Consider the following 14,382-nt stretch of genomic DNA (forward strand, 5'->3'; position numbering starts at 1 on the left):
AACTAAAAAAGCTTATTTGCACATTAGCACATTTGCTCCCATGAAGTTAAGGTGGACCGGAGAATAATACTACTCCATCGTGAACAAGACCCTGAAGATGGAGAAGCCACATCGAGCTGAATGTCTTTTGGCTGAAGGGACTTTCCCTGAAGTCTCTCCTGCCTAGAAGTCAAGCTTCAACGACATAAACACACATAAACAGATTCAGGAAAGATGGAAACAGTGGAAATTTTTTTCCAGCTCGTTCACTTCATCTTGAGCCATCTAGGGTCTGGGAATGCACTAACCCCAAACAGCTCGCAGATACAGGCTACTGTGGGGGGGCACCGGAAGTAAACAAAGACAGCACCAGCAGCGTTAGCTAGGTGCATGTTAGCAGTTAGCTGGGAGACGGTAGTGTGGTCGTGTCTCTGGTAAATATTCAAGTAGTGGACGGAGCAGTGATGTCTTCGGTTCAGTATTTGAGAGAGTTTATCAGCGAGCGACTAACAGCTGCTGCTGAAGAGATATTCACAGTCTTTGAAAAAACCATCGTCCAGTACGAAGAAGAGGTCGCTCGTCAGCGCAGACTGCTGGACACCGTTTTGAAACCTGAAATAAAGCTACACAGGATCGGTCAGTACAACCAGAGTGTGGCTGACATTGGACTTGTTTCTCTGTGTTTGTAGTCTGGATGGAGAAAACACTGCGTGTTACTTTATTGTGTTTCTCTCATGAATAAAATGGACTTTAAAAAGTTTCAAAGCACATAAATGATTCAATGAAAATATTAAATCCTCTTACAAAAAGATTTGGTGCTAAAATGTAGAAGCAGTTAGTTTTGTTACTTATCTTTCACAGTTATTTTAAAATCTGAAACTAAATTGTCTTTATTTTAACATCACAGTTGTAACCTCTGTCTTGTGTCTCTTGGTTCCTCCAGAGCTCCCACAGCAGCATGTCTGTGAGGAGGAGGAGGTTCTCACTGACCAGCAGCTCTGTCACCAGGAGAGGAACTCCAGTCTGGACCAAGAGGAACAAGAACCTCCACAGATTAAAGAGGAACAGGAGGAAATGTGCACCAGTCAGGAGGGAGAGCAGCTCGTACTGAAGCAGGAGACTGAAACCTTCATGTTGACTCCTCATTGTGAGGAAAGTGACCACAGAGAACCAGACGGTGAGCACCAGCTCCTCTCTCACAACTCTCCTGTAGCTGAGAGCCAAGATCAGAACAAAAGAAAACATTTGGATTCAGGATCAACAGGAAATGAAGAACCAAACCCACAGAAGAGTTTTCATGAAAACAGGAGTCACGGTAACAATGTGGACAACTCTCCCATGTCAGAGATTAACTCTAATACTCAAACAGGTAAAAAGTCTTTCAAATGTGACACTTGTGGAAAAACATTTGTTTATAAGTATAATTTGACGATTCATCTGAGAATACACACGGGTGAAAAATCTCATTTATGCAAAATATGCAGGAAAAGATTTGGACGTAGTGATGAATTGAAAATCCACCTGAGAACTCACACAGGTGAGAAGCCAGATTGTTGCCAAACATGTGGAAAATGTTTTGTAAGAAGTGGTGATTTGAAACTCCATATGAGAATTCACACAGGTGAGAAGCCATATTCTTGTAAAATATGTCAGAAACATTTTGTAAGAAGTGGTGACTTGAAAGTCCACATGAGGAGTCACACTGGTGAGAAGCCATATTCTTGCAAAATATGTCAGAAAAAGTTTGGACAAAGTGGTCATATGAATGTCCACGTGAGGAGCCACAGGTGAGAAGCCATTTTCTTGCCAAAGATGTGGGGAAAGTTGTTGACATGAGAACTCAGACAGGGGAGGAGCCTGCAACACGTGATAAAAGCTTCTCTTAGTTTACACACATGAAAAGTCATTTAAAGATTTATACAGGTAAAAATGTGTTTACAAAACAAGGATTTATATAGGTTTAGTGTTGGTGAAGATGATAAATGATCTGAGGCTGTCCAGCCATCCTGCAACTACTTTCTTTTCACAAACATGTCCTTTAATTCACTGTATTTTTTTTCTTACATCAAATTGATATAATTTGTATTATTTCAGTCTGCAGAGGAAAAACAAACTCGTGTAGTAGATGTTCTATGCTGCTTTATGACATTTGCCACATAAATAAACTTGTATTTTAATAACTAGAATATTTCTTTCAATGCTGGTTCGTTAGACTGATGTTCCTAATTTGATGGATTGAATAATGAAGGGTAATTATGAGCACCATCAGTCTAAAGGCTCATTTATATCATTTTTACCAATGAAAATAGATATGTGTATTTTAAGCTGTTTATTCATCGCTGCCCACAAACTACCATGTGTTCTGAACGTTGACACAGCTACATACAAACATGGCAGCAATGAAGGAGGTCTTTATAACTTACCCCCGGAATCAACATTATCCAACAATTTACCCTAAAATTACAGCTTCAAAATCATGTGGTCTGGTTTCATTAAAACTATGATCATCAACGTATATTTTTCTGTCTTTTGTGACAATGTTAACTCAACGTAGCATCGTAAATAAAGGAATGTACGATTTCTGTTCTCTTATTCCACTGTTGAAAGGTTTCTGTCCTTTTAGGCCGTTCTTATCACACAGATGAATGTTAATTTTCCCATAAAGTTTGGTTTTAATTAGATATTTGATGATATAAAAGACGTTGAAACGTCATGATTAACAGCAGAGACTGACTGATGATGAAGATAAAAAGTTGACCCTGACATTGGACTTGTTTCTCTGTGTTTGCTGTGTTTGTAGTCTGGATGGAGAAAACACTGCATGTTACTTTATTTTGTTGCTCTCATGAATAAAATGGACTTTAAAAAGTTTCAAAGCACATAAATGATTCAATGAAAATATTAAATCCTCTTACAAAAAGATTTGGTGCTAAAATGTAGAAGCAGTTAGTATTGTTACTTATCTTTCACAGTTATTGTCAAATCTGAAACTAAATTGTCTTTATTTTAACATCACAGTTTTAACCTCTGTCTTGTGTCTCTTGGTTCCTCCAGAGCTCCCACAGCAGCATGTCTGTAAGGAGGAGGAGGTTCTCACTGACCAGCAGCTCTGTCACCAGGAGAGGAACTCCAGTCTGGACCAAGAAGAACAAGAACCTCCACAGATTAAAGAGGAACAGGACGAAATGTGCACCAGTCAGGAGGGAGAGCAGCTCGTACTGAAGCAGGAGACTGAAACCTTCATGTTGACTCCTCATTGTGAGGAAAGTGACCACAGAGAACCAGACGGTGAGCACCAGCTCCTCTCTCACAACTCTCCTTTAGCTGAGAGCCAAGATCAGAACAAAAGAAAACATTTGGATTCAGGATCAACAGGAAATGAAGAACCAAACCCACAGAAGAGTTTTCATGAAAACAGGAGTCACGGTAACAATGTGGACAACTCTCCCAAATCAGAGATTAACTCTAATACTCAAACAGGTAAAAAGTCTTTCAAATGTGACACTTGTGGAAAAACTTTTGCGTGTAAGTATAAATTGAAAATTCATCTGAGAACACACACTGGTGAGAAGCCATTTCCATGCAAAATATGTCAGAAACGTTTTGTGAAAAGTGGTCATTTGAAAGTTCATACGAGAATTCACACTGGTGAGAAGCCATATTCTTGCCAAACGTGTGGAGAAAGGTTTGGACGTAGTGAGGACTTGAGAGTCCACAAGAGAATTCACACTGGTGAGAAGCCATATTGTTGCCAAACATGTGGTAAATGTTTTGTAACTAGTAGTAATTTGAAAGTCCATGTGAGGTCTCACACTGGTGAGAAACCATATTGTTGCCAAACATGTGGTGAATGTTTTGTATGTATGGACTATTTGAAATTCCATATTAGAACTCACACAGGTGAGAAGCCATATTCTTGTAAAATATGTCAGAAACGTTTTGTGAGAAGTGGTGTATTGAAAGTCCACATGAGAATTCACACTGGTGAGAAGCCATATTCTTGCCAAACATGTGGGAAAGATTTTTTACGTAGTGGTGACTTGAAAGTCCACATGAGGAGTCACACTGGTGAGAAGCCATATTCTTGCAAAATATGTCAGAAGAGGTTTGGACAAAGTGGTCATATGAATGTCCACATGAGGAGCCACAGGTGAGAAGCCATTTTCTTGCCAAAGATGTGGGGAAAGTTGTTGACATGAGAACTCAGACAGGGGAGGAGCCTGCAACACGTGATAAAAGCTTCTCTTAGTTTACACACACAAAAAGTCATTTAAAGATTTATACAGGTAAAAATGTGTGCTTACAAAACGAGGATGTATCTAGGTTTAGTGTTGGTGAAGATGATAAATGATCTGAGGCTGTCCAGCCATCCTGCAACTACGGTCTTTTCACGAAACATGTCCTTTAATTCACTCTGTATTGTTTTTCTTACATCAAATTGATACAATTTGTATTATTTCAGTCTGCAGAGGTGATACAAACTCATGTAGTAGATGTTCTATGCTGCTTTGTGAAATTTGCCACATAAATAAACTTGTATTTTAATAACTAGAATATTTCTTTCAATGCTGGTTCGTCAGACTGATGTTCCTAATCTGATGGATTGAATAATGAGGGTAATTATGAGCACCATCAGTCTAAAGGCTCATTTATATCATTTTTACCAATGAAAATAGATATGTCTATTTTAAGATGTGTATTCATCACTGCCCACAAACTACCATGTGTTCTGAACATTGACACAGCTACATACAAACATGGCAGCAATGAAGGAGGTCTTTATAACTTTACAGCTTCAAAATCATTTTAATAGACACTGACTTGTAAAAAAGAGAATGGTGCCTTTTCCCTTCCCACTCCATGTCCTGACCACCTGTTCTTTCACTGTTTAACTTTAGTGAGAAGTTACGATCTTCAAAAGAAATGCAGAACTCAGGATTATCAGTGGGTTAAATTTCAGGAATCGTGCTGTCGATCATTTCAAAGGACTGAAGTCATTAAAAACCAGCGGTCATCTCAGATATCTAGGGAGGAATATCAAGATGAGGTTTGGTGAGTTTCTTACAGCAGCTTACAACATACTGTTTCCCAAAATTAGGAGCCATTGGAAAGTGGTGGGTCATTGTCAAGTTGTTACTGCTCCTGATACATTTGAATATTTTTGTCTTTGGTCTGGTTTCATTAAAACTATGATCATCAACGTATATTTTTCTGTCTTTTGTGACAATGTTAACTCAACATAGCATCGTAAATAAAGGAATGTACGATTTCTCTTCTCTTTCTCACTGTTGAAAGGTTTCTGTCATTTTAGGCCGCTCTTATCAACCAGATGAATGTTCATTTTTCCATAAAGTTTTGTTTTAATTTGATATTTGATGATATAAAAGATGTTGAAACGTCATCATTGACAGCAGAGACTGACTGGTGATTGGTTGAGTTTATGTTTTGGCAGCAGAGCTGATCAGCAGGATCTCAACACTGAAGCTCCACACCACGATCACTACTGCGCAGACTCTGACTCCAAATAACGTCAAAAGACCAAAATGGCATCAATTGTATCCGACATATTTTACCTCCATTTGTGTAAAAGTGGAGGGAGAGGAGTTCTGTCATCCATCTTTATTTACAGTCTGTGATACTGACATGAATAAACATGTACAGTTTGATGACTGGTCTATGTCACTATGATTTAACTCTGTATTACAACTAATAGAAACTTATTGTAAACTCCAACATTGGTGTGAATGTACAGAGGCAGATTCCCACATCTGTCGGAGGGGGCGCTATAAACATTTGAGCTATGAAGATAAAAAGTTGAACCTGTCTCTGTCGGACCTTCGCAGTGTGACACCCACCGGAAGTTTACAGACAGCACCAGCAGCGTTAGCTAGGTGCATGTTAGCAGTTAGCTGGGAGACGGTAGTGTGGTCGTGTCTCTGGTAAATATTCAAGTAGTGGACGGAGCAGTGATGTCTTCGGTTCAGTATTTGAGAGAGTTTATCAGCGAGCGACTAACAGCTGCTGCTGAAGAGATATTCACAGTCTTTGAAAAAACCATCGTCCAGTACGAAGAAGAGGTCGCTCGTCAGCGCAGACTGCTGGACACCGTTTTGAAACCTGAAATAAAGCTACACAGGATCGGTCAGTACAACCAGAGTGTGGCTGACATTGGACTTGTGTCTCTGTGTTTGCTGTGTTTGTAGTCTGGATGGAGAAAACACAGCGTGTTACTTTATTTTGTTGCTCTCATAAATAAAATGGACTTGAAAAAGTTTCAAAGCACATAAATGATTCAATGAAAATATTAAATCCTCTTACAAAAAGATTTGGTGCTAAAATGTAGAAGCAGTTAGTATTGTTCCTTATCTTTCACAGTTATTGTCAAATCTGAAACTAAATTGTCTTTATTTTAACATCACAGTTGTAACCTCTGTCTTGTGCCTCTTGGTTCCTCCAGAGCTCCCACAGCAGCATGTCTGTGAGGAGGAGGAGGTTCTCACTGACCAGCAGCTCTGTCACCAGGAGAGGAACTCCAGTCTGGACCAAGAGGAACAAGAACCTCCACAGATTAAAGAGGAACAGGAGGAAATGTGCACCAGTCAGGAGGGAGAGCAGCTCGTACTGAAGCAGGAGACTGAAACCTTCATGTTGACTCCTCATTGTGAGGAAAGTGACCACAGAGAACCAGACGGTGAGCACCAGCTCCTCTCTCACAACTCTCCTGTAGCTGAGAGCCAAGATCAGAACAGAAGAAAACATTTGGATTCAGGATCAACAGGAAATGAAGAACCAAACCCACAGAAGAGTTTTCATGAAAACAGGAGTCACGGTAACAATGTGGACAACTCTCCCATGTCAGAGACTAACTCTAATACTCAAACGGGTAAAAAGTCTTTCAAATGTGACACTTGTGGAAAAGCTTTTGCGTGTAAGTATGAATTGAAAATCCACCTGAGAACTCACACAGGTGAGAAGCCATATTGTTGCCAAATATGTGGTAAATGTTTTGTAACTAGTAGTAAGTTGAAAGTCCACATGAGAATTCACACAGGTGAGAAGCCATATTCTTGCAAAATATGTCAGAAAAGGTATACACAAAGTGGTCATTTGAATTTCCACATGAGGAGTCACAGGTGAGAAGCAATTTTCTTGCCAAAGATGTGGGGACAGTTTTTCACATTGTGATGCATTGAATGTTCACATGAGAACTCAGACAGGGGAGGAGCCTGTAACACGTGATAAAAGCTTCTCTTAGTTTACACACATGAAAAGTCATGTAAAGATTTATACAGGTAAAAATGTGTGTTTACAAAAGAAGGATTTATATAGGTTTAGTGTTGGTGAAGATGATAAATGATCTGAGGCTGTCCAGCCATCTTGCAACTACGGTCTTTTCATGAACATGTCCTTTAATTCACTGTATTTTTTTTCATACATCAAATTGATATAATTTGTATTATTTCAGTCTGCAGAGGAAAAACAAACTCATGTAGTAGATGTTCTATGCTGCTTTATGACATTTGCCACATAAATAAACTTGTATTTTAATAACTAGAATATTTCTTTCAATGCTGGTTCGTTAGACTGATGTTCCTAATTTGATGGATTGAATAATGAGGGTAATTATGAGCACCATCAGTCTAAAGGCTCATTTATATCATTTTTACCAATGAAAATAGATATGTCTATTTTAAACTGTGTATTCATCACTGCCCACAAACTACCATGTGTTCTGAACGTTGACACAGCTACATACAAACATGGCAGCAATGAAGGAGGTCTTTATAACTTACCCCCGGAATCAACATTATCCAACAATTTACCCTAAAATTACAGCTTCAAAATCATGTGGTCTGGTTTCATTAAAACTATGATCATCAACGTATATTTTTCTGTCTTTTGTGACAATGTTAACTCAACGTAGCATCGTAAATAAAGGAATGTACGATTTCTGTTCTCTTATTCCACTGTTGAAAGGTTTCTGTCCTTTAAGGTCGGTCTTATCACACAGATGAATGTTAATTTTTCCATAAAGTTTGGTTTTAATTAGATATTTGATGATATAAAAGACGTTGAAACGTCATGATTAACAGCAGAGACTGACTGGTGATGAAGATAAAAAGTTGACCCTGACATTGGACTTGTTTCTCTGTGTTTGCTGTGTTTGTGGTCTGGATGGAGAAAACACTGCATGTTACTTTATTTTGTTGCTCTTATGAATAAAATGGACTTCAAAAAGTTTCAAAGCACATAAATGATTCAATGAAAATATTAAATCCTCTTAAAAAAAGATTTGGTGCGAAAATGTAGAAGCCGTTAGTATTGTTCCTTATCTTTCACAGTTATTGTCAAATCTGAAACTAAATTGTCTTTATTTTAACATCACAGTTTTAACCTCTGTCTTGTGTCTCTTGGTTCCTCCAGAGCTCCCACAGCAGCATGTCTGTAAGGAGGAGGAGGTTCTCACTGACCAGCAGCTCTGTCACCAGGAGAGGAACTCCAGTCTGGACCAAGAGGAACAAGAACCTCCACAGATTAAAGAGGAACAGGAGGAAATGTGCACCAGTCAGGAGGGAGAGCAGCTCGTACTGAAGCAGGAGACTGAAACCTTCATGTTGACTCCTCATTGTGAGGAAAGTGACCACAGAGAACCAGACGGTGAGCACCAGCTCCTCTCTCACAACTCTCCTGTAGCTGAGAGCCAAGATCAGAACAGAAGAAAACATTTGGATTCAGGATCAACAGGAAATGAAGAACCAAACCCACAGAAGAGTTTTCATGAAAACATGAGTCACAGTAACAATGTGGACAACTCTCCCAAATCAGAGATTAACTCTAATACTCAAACAGGTAAAAAGTCTTTAAAGTGTGACACTTGTGGAAAAACTTTTGCGTGTGAGTATAAATTGAAAATTCATCTGAGAACACACACTGGTGAGAAGCCATTTCCATGCAAAATATGTCAGAAACGTTTTGTGAAAAGTGGTCATTTGAAAGTTCACACGAGAATTCACACTGGTGAGAAGCCATATTCTTGCCAAACATGTGGTAAATGTTTTGGAACTAGTAGTCATTTGAAAGTCCATGTGAGGTCTCACACTGGTGAGAAGCCATATTGTTGCCAAACATGTGGTGAATGTTTTGTATGTATGGACTATTTGAAATTCCATATTAGAACTCACACAGGTGAGAAGCCATATTCTTGTAAAATATGTCAGAAACGTTTTGTGAGAAGTGGTGTATTGAAAGTCCACATGAGAATTCACACTGGTGAGAAGCCATATTCTTGCCAAACATGTGGGAAAGATTTTTTACGTAGTGGTGACTTGAAAGTCCACATGAGGAGTCACACTGGTGAGAAGCCATATTCTTGCAAAATATGTCAGAAGAGGTTTGGACAAAGTGGTCATATGAATGTCCACATGAGGAGCCACAGGTGAGAAGCCATTTTCTTGCCAAAGATGTGGGGAAAGTTGTTGACATGAGAACTCAGACAGGGGAGGAGCCTGCAACACGTGATAAAAGCTTCTCTTAGTTTACACACACAAAAAGTCATTTAAAGATTTATACAGGTAAAAATGTGTGTTTACAAAACAAGGATTTATATAGGTTTAGTGTTGGTGAAGATGATAAATGATCTGAGGCTGTCCAGCCATCCTGCAACTACGGTCTTTTCACGAACATGTCCTTTAATTCACTCTGTATTGTTTTTCTTACATCAAATTGTTACAATTTGTATTATTTCAGTCTGCAGAGGTGATACAAACTCATGTAGTAGATGTTCTATGCTGCTTTATGACATTTGCCACATAAATAAACTTGTATTTTAATAACTAGAATATTTCTTTCAATGCTGGTTCGTCAGACTGATGTTCCTAATCTGATGGATTGAATAATGAGGGTAATTATGAGCACCATCAGTCTAAAGGCTCATTTATATCATTTTTACCAATGAAAATAGATATGTCTATTTTAAACTGTGTATTCATCACTGCCCACAAACTACCATGTGTTCTGAACGTTGACACAGCTGCATACAAACATGGCAGCAATGAAGGAGGTCTTTATAACTTCAAAGCTTCAAAATCATTTTAATAGACACTGACTTGTGAAAAAGAGAATGGTGCCTTTTCCCTTCCCACTCCATGTCCTGACCACCTGTTCTTTCACTGTTTAACTTTAGTGAGAAGTTACGATCTTCAAAAGAAATGCAGAACTCAGGATTATCAGTGGGTTAAATTTCAGGAATCGTGCTGTCGATCATTTCAAAGGACTGAAGTCATTAAAAACCAGCGGCCATCTCAGATATCTAGGGAGGAATATCAAGATGAGGTTTGGTGAGTTTCTTACAGCAGCTTACAACATACCGTTTCCCAAAGTTAGGAGCCATTGGAAAGTGGTGGGTCATTGTCAAGTTGTTACTGCTCCTGATACATTTGAATATTTTTGTGTGTGGTCTGGTTTCATTAAAACTATGATCATCAACGTATATTTGTCTGTCTTTTGTCACAATGTTGACTCAACGTATATTTTCATGGAAATTTACTGAACTAACTGTCCTGACATGACTATGCTCAAAGTTCAGTTGGATTGACCTGAAACATCATTGTATAATTCTACTTAATGTTTGCATCTGTCTGATACCAAGAGATGTTCTCTACTTTGGACCTAAACGTCCCTGTGACTATTTGTTTTTCTGCCCAGTGTCTATATACTCAGGAGAGGGGGGGACATTTGACCCATTCTCTGCTGATGTCTGAGCGCTGGACACGTCCTGTCTGGCTGATATCAAAGGATGACGTGGAGCCCCTCGATCTGTGCATAAAAGCCAGCTCATCATAGGAGCCATTTTGTCAGATTCTTGAGCCGGCAGTGGCTTTGAGAATTCTGTCCCTATTTGGCCAAATAGTTACATTGTAACTCTGTTTGTGTTCAAATATATTCGCTGTAAATTGTTTCTGGACCATTAATTAAATACTTTGATATCATTGAAATGATCGCTCAGTCTGATGGTTTATTTCCTCACCAGGGAATTAAATACAAATTCCCCCACATATATTTTTCTGTCTTTTGTGACGATGTGAACTCAACATAGCATCGTAAATAAAGGAATGTAAGATTTCTCTTCTCTTTCTCACTGTTGAAAGGTTTCTGTCATTTTAGGCCGTTCTTGTCACCCAGATGAATGTTCATTTTTCCATAAAGTTTGGTTTTAATTTGATATTTGATGATATAAAAGATGTTGAAACGTCATCATTGACAGCAGAGACTGACTGGTGATTGGTTGAGTTTATGTTTTGGCAGCAGAGCTGATCAGCAGGATCTCAACACTGAAGCTCCACACCACGATCACTACTGCGCAGACTCTGACTCCAAATAACGTCAAAAGACCAAAATGGCATCAATTGTATCCGACATATTTTACCTCCATTTGTGTAAAAGTGGAGGGAGAGGAGTTCTGTCATCCATCTTTATTTACAGTCTGTGATACTGACATGAATAAACATGTACAGTTTGATGACTGGTCTATGTCACTATGATTTAACTCTGTATTACAACTAATAGAAACTTATTGTAAACTCCAACATTGGTGTGAATGTACAGAGGCAGATTCCCACATCTGTCGGAGGGGGCGCTATAAACATTTGAGCTATGAAGATAAAAAGTTGAACCTGTCTCTGTCGGACCTTCGCAGTGTGACACCCACCGGAAGTTTACAGACAGCACCAGCAGCGTTAGCTAGGTGCATGTTAGCAGTTAGCTGGAAGACGGTAGTGTGGTCGTGTCTCTGGTAAATATTCAAGTAGTGGACGGAGCAGTGATGTCTTCGGTTCAGTATTTGAGAGAGTTTATCAGCGAGCGACTAACAGCTGCTGCTGAAGAGATATTCACAGTCTTTGAAAAAACCATCGTCCAGTACGAAGAAGAGGTCGCTCGTCAGCGCAGACTGCTGGACACCGTTTTGAAACCTGAAATAAAGCTACACAGGATCGGTCAGTACAACCAGAGTGTGGCTGACATTGGACTTGTTTCTCTGTGTTTGCTGTGTTTGTAGTCTGGATGGAGAAAACACAGCGTGTTACTTTATTTTGTTGCTCTCATGAATAAAATGGACTTTTAAAAGTTACAAAGCACATAAATGATTCAATGAAAATATGAAATCCTCTTACAAAAAGATTTGGTGCTAAAATGTAGAAGCAGTTAGTTTTGTTACTTATCTTTAACAGTTATTGTCAAATCTGAAACTAAATTGTCTTTATTTTAACCTCACAGTTGTAACCTCTGTCTTGTGTCTCTTGGTTCCTCCAGAGCTCCCACAGCAGCATGTCTGTAAGGAGGAGGAGGTTCTCACTGACCAGCAGCTCTGTCTCCAGGAGAGGAACTCCAGTCTGGACCAAGAGGAACAAGAACCTCCACAGATTAAAGAGGAACAGGAGGAAATGTGCACCAGTCAGGAGGGAGAGCAGCTCGTACTGAAGCAGGAGACTGAACCCTTCATGTTGACTCCTCATTGTGAGGAAAGTGACCACAGAGAACCAGACGGTGAGCACCAGCTCCTCTCTCACAACTCTCCTGTAGCTGAGAGGCAAGATCAGAACAGAAGAAAACTTTTGGATTCAGGATCAACAGGAAATGAAGAACCAAACCCACAGAAGAGTTTTCATGACAACAGGAGTCACAGTAACAATGTGGACAACTCTCCCAAATCAGAGATTAACTCTCATACTCAAACAGGTAAAAAGTCTTTCAAATGTGAAACTTGTGGAAAAGCTTTTGCGTGTAAGTATAAATTGAAAATTCATCTGAGAACACACACGGGTGAAAAACCTTATTTATGCAAAATATGCAGGAAAGGATTTGGACGTAGTGATGAATTGAAAGTCCACATGAGAACTCACACAGGTGAGAAGCCATATTGTTGCCAAACATGTTCAAAACGTTTTGTAAATAGTAGTTATGTGAAAGTCCACATGAGGTCTCACACTGGTGAGAAGCCATTTCCCTGCAAAATATGTCAGAAACGTTTTGTGAAAAGTGGTGATTTGAAAGTTCATACGAGAATTCACACTGGTGAGAAGCCTTATTCATGCAAAATATGCAGGAAAGGATTTGGACGTAGTGATGAATTGAAAATCCATCTGAGAACTCACACAGGTGAGAAGCCATATTGTTGCCAAACATGTGGTAAATGTTTTGTAACTAGTAGTAAGTTGAAAGTCCATGTGAGGTTTCACACTTGTGAGAAGCCATATTGTTGCCAAACATGTGGTGAATGTTTTCTAAGTATGGGCTATTTGAAATACCATATAAGAACTCACACAGGTGAGAAGCCATATTCTTGTAAAATATGTCAGAAACGATTTGTGAGAAGTGGTGTATTGAAAGTCCACATGAGAATTCACACAGGTGAGAAGCCATATTCTTGCAAAATATGTCAGAAAAGGTATACACAAAGTGGTCATTTGAATTTCCACATGAGGAGTCACAGGTGAGAAGCAATTTTCTTGCCAAAGATGTGGGGACAGTTTTTCACATTGTGATGCATTGAATGTTCACATGAGAACTCAGACAGGGGAGGAGCCTGCAACACGTGATAAAAGCTTCTCTTAGTTTACACACATGAAAAGTCATTTAAAGATTTATACAGGTAAAAATGTGTGTTTACAAAACAAGGATTTATATAGATTTAGTGTTGTTGAAGATGATAAATGATCTGAGGCTGTCCAGCCATCCTGCAACTACGGTCTTTTCACGAACATGTCCTTTAATTCACTCTGTATTTTTTTTCTTACATCAAATTGTTACAATTTTTATTATTTCAGTCTGCAGAGGAAAAACAAACTCATGTAGTAGATGTTCTATGCTGCTTTGTGAAATTTGCCACATAAATAAACTTGTATTTTAATAACTAGAATATTTCTTTCAGTGCTGGTTCGTCAGACTGATGTTCCTAATCTGATGGATTGAATAATGAGGGTAATTATGAGCACCATCAGTCTAAAGGCTCATTTATATCATTTTTACCCATGAAAATAGATATGTGTATTTTAAACTGTGTATTCATCACTGCCCACAAACTACCATGTGTTCTGAACGTTGACACAGCTACATACAAACATGGCAGCAATGAAGGAGGTCTTTATAACTTCAAAGCTTCAAAATCATTTTAATGGACACTGACATGTGAAAAAGAGAATGGTGCCTTTTCCCTTCCCACTCCATGTCCTGACCACCTGTTCTTTCACTGTTTAACTTTAGTGAGAAGTTACGATCTTCAAAAGAAATGCAGAACTCAGGATTATCAGTGGGTTAAATTTCAGGAATCGTGCTGTCGATCATTTCAAAGGACTGAAGTCATTAAAAACCAGCGGCCATCTCAGATAACTAGGGAGGAATATCAAG

The 14,382-nt window shown here is 39.0% G+C and overlaps 2 protein-coding genes across 2 annotated transcripts; both read left to right on the forward strand.

The window, feature by feature from the left end:
- Positions 1-361: 361 nt before the first annotated feature.
- LOC117758793 (putative mediator of RNA polymerase II transcription subunit 26) lies at positions 362-11,722 on the forward strand. Its single transcript, XM_034580743.1, has 5 exons — positions 362-615; positions 923-1,348; positions 3,034-3,267; positions 6,437-6,453; positions 11,675-11,722. The coding sequence occupies exons 1-5, from the start codon at positions 444-446 to the stop codon at positions 11,720-11,722; spliced, it is 897 nt and encodes a 298-aa protein (XP_034436634.1). The 5' UTR covers positions 362-443.
- Positions 11,197-14,082, forward strand: LOC117758794 (zinc finger protein 664-like). The gene is made up of 3 exons (XM_034580744.1): positions 11,197-11,972; positions 12,289-13,218; positions 13,387-14,082. Exons 1-3 carry the CDS (start codon positions 11,801-11,803, stop codon positions 13,470-13,472), a joined length of 1,188 nt encoding a protein of 395 aa, XP_034436635.1. The 5' UTR covers positions 11,197-11,800; the 3' UTR covers positions 13,473-14,082.
- Positions 14,083-14,382: the final 300 nt, after the last annotated feature.

Source organism: Hippoglossus hippoglossus, chromosome 24 (assembly GCF_009819705.1).
Source record: "Hippoglossus hippoglossus isolate fHipHip1 chromosome 24, fHipHip1.pri, whole genome shotgun sequence".
Taxonomy (NCBI): domain Eukaryota; kingdom Metazoa; phylum Chordata; class Actinopteri; order Pleuronectiformes; family Pleuronectidae; genus Hippoglossus; species Hippoglossus hippoglossus.

What these genes read in the sequence shown, in the direction of transcription:
- LOC117758794 (XM_034580744.1), top strand. Translation starts at nt 11,801, where the DNA reads ATGTCTTCGGTTCAGTATTTGAGAGAGTTTATCAGCGAGCGACTAACA. An exon ending in AATAAAGCTACACAGGATCG is followed by an intron (nt 11,973 to 12,288) that starts GTCAGTACAACC and finishes TGGTTCCTCCAG; the next exon opens with AGCTCCCACAGCAGCATGTC. An exon ending in CCATGTGAGGTTTCACACTT is followed by an intron (nt 13,219 to 13,386) that starts GTGAGAAGCCAT and finishes GAATTCACACAG; the next exon opens with GTGAGAAGCCATATTCTTGC.
- LOC117758793 (XM_034580743.1), top strand. Translation starts at nt 444, where the DNA reads ATGTCTTCGGTTCAGTATTTGAGAGAGTTTATCAGCGAGCGACTAACA. An exon ending in AATAAAGCTACACAGGATCG is followed by an intron (nt 616 to 922) that starts GTCAGTACAACC and finishes TGGTTCCTCCAG; the next exon opens with AGCTCCCACAGCAGCATGTC. An exon ending in TAACTCTAATACTCAAACAG is followed by an intron (nt 1,349 to 3,033) that starts GTAAAAAGTCTT and finishes TGGTTCCTCCAG; the next exon opens with AGCTCCCACAGCAGCATGTC.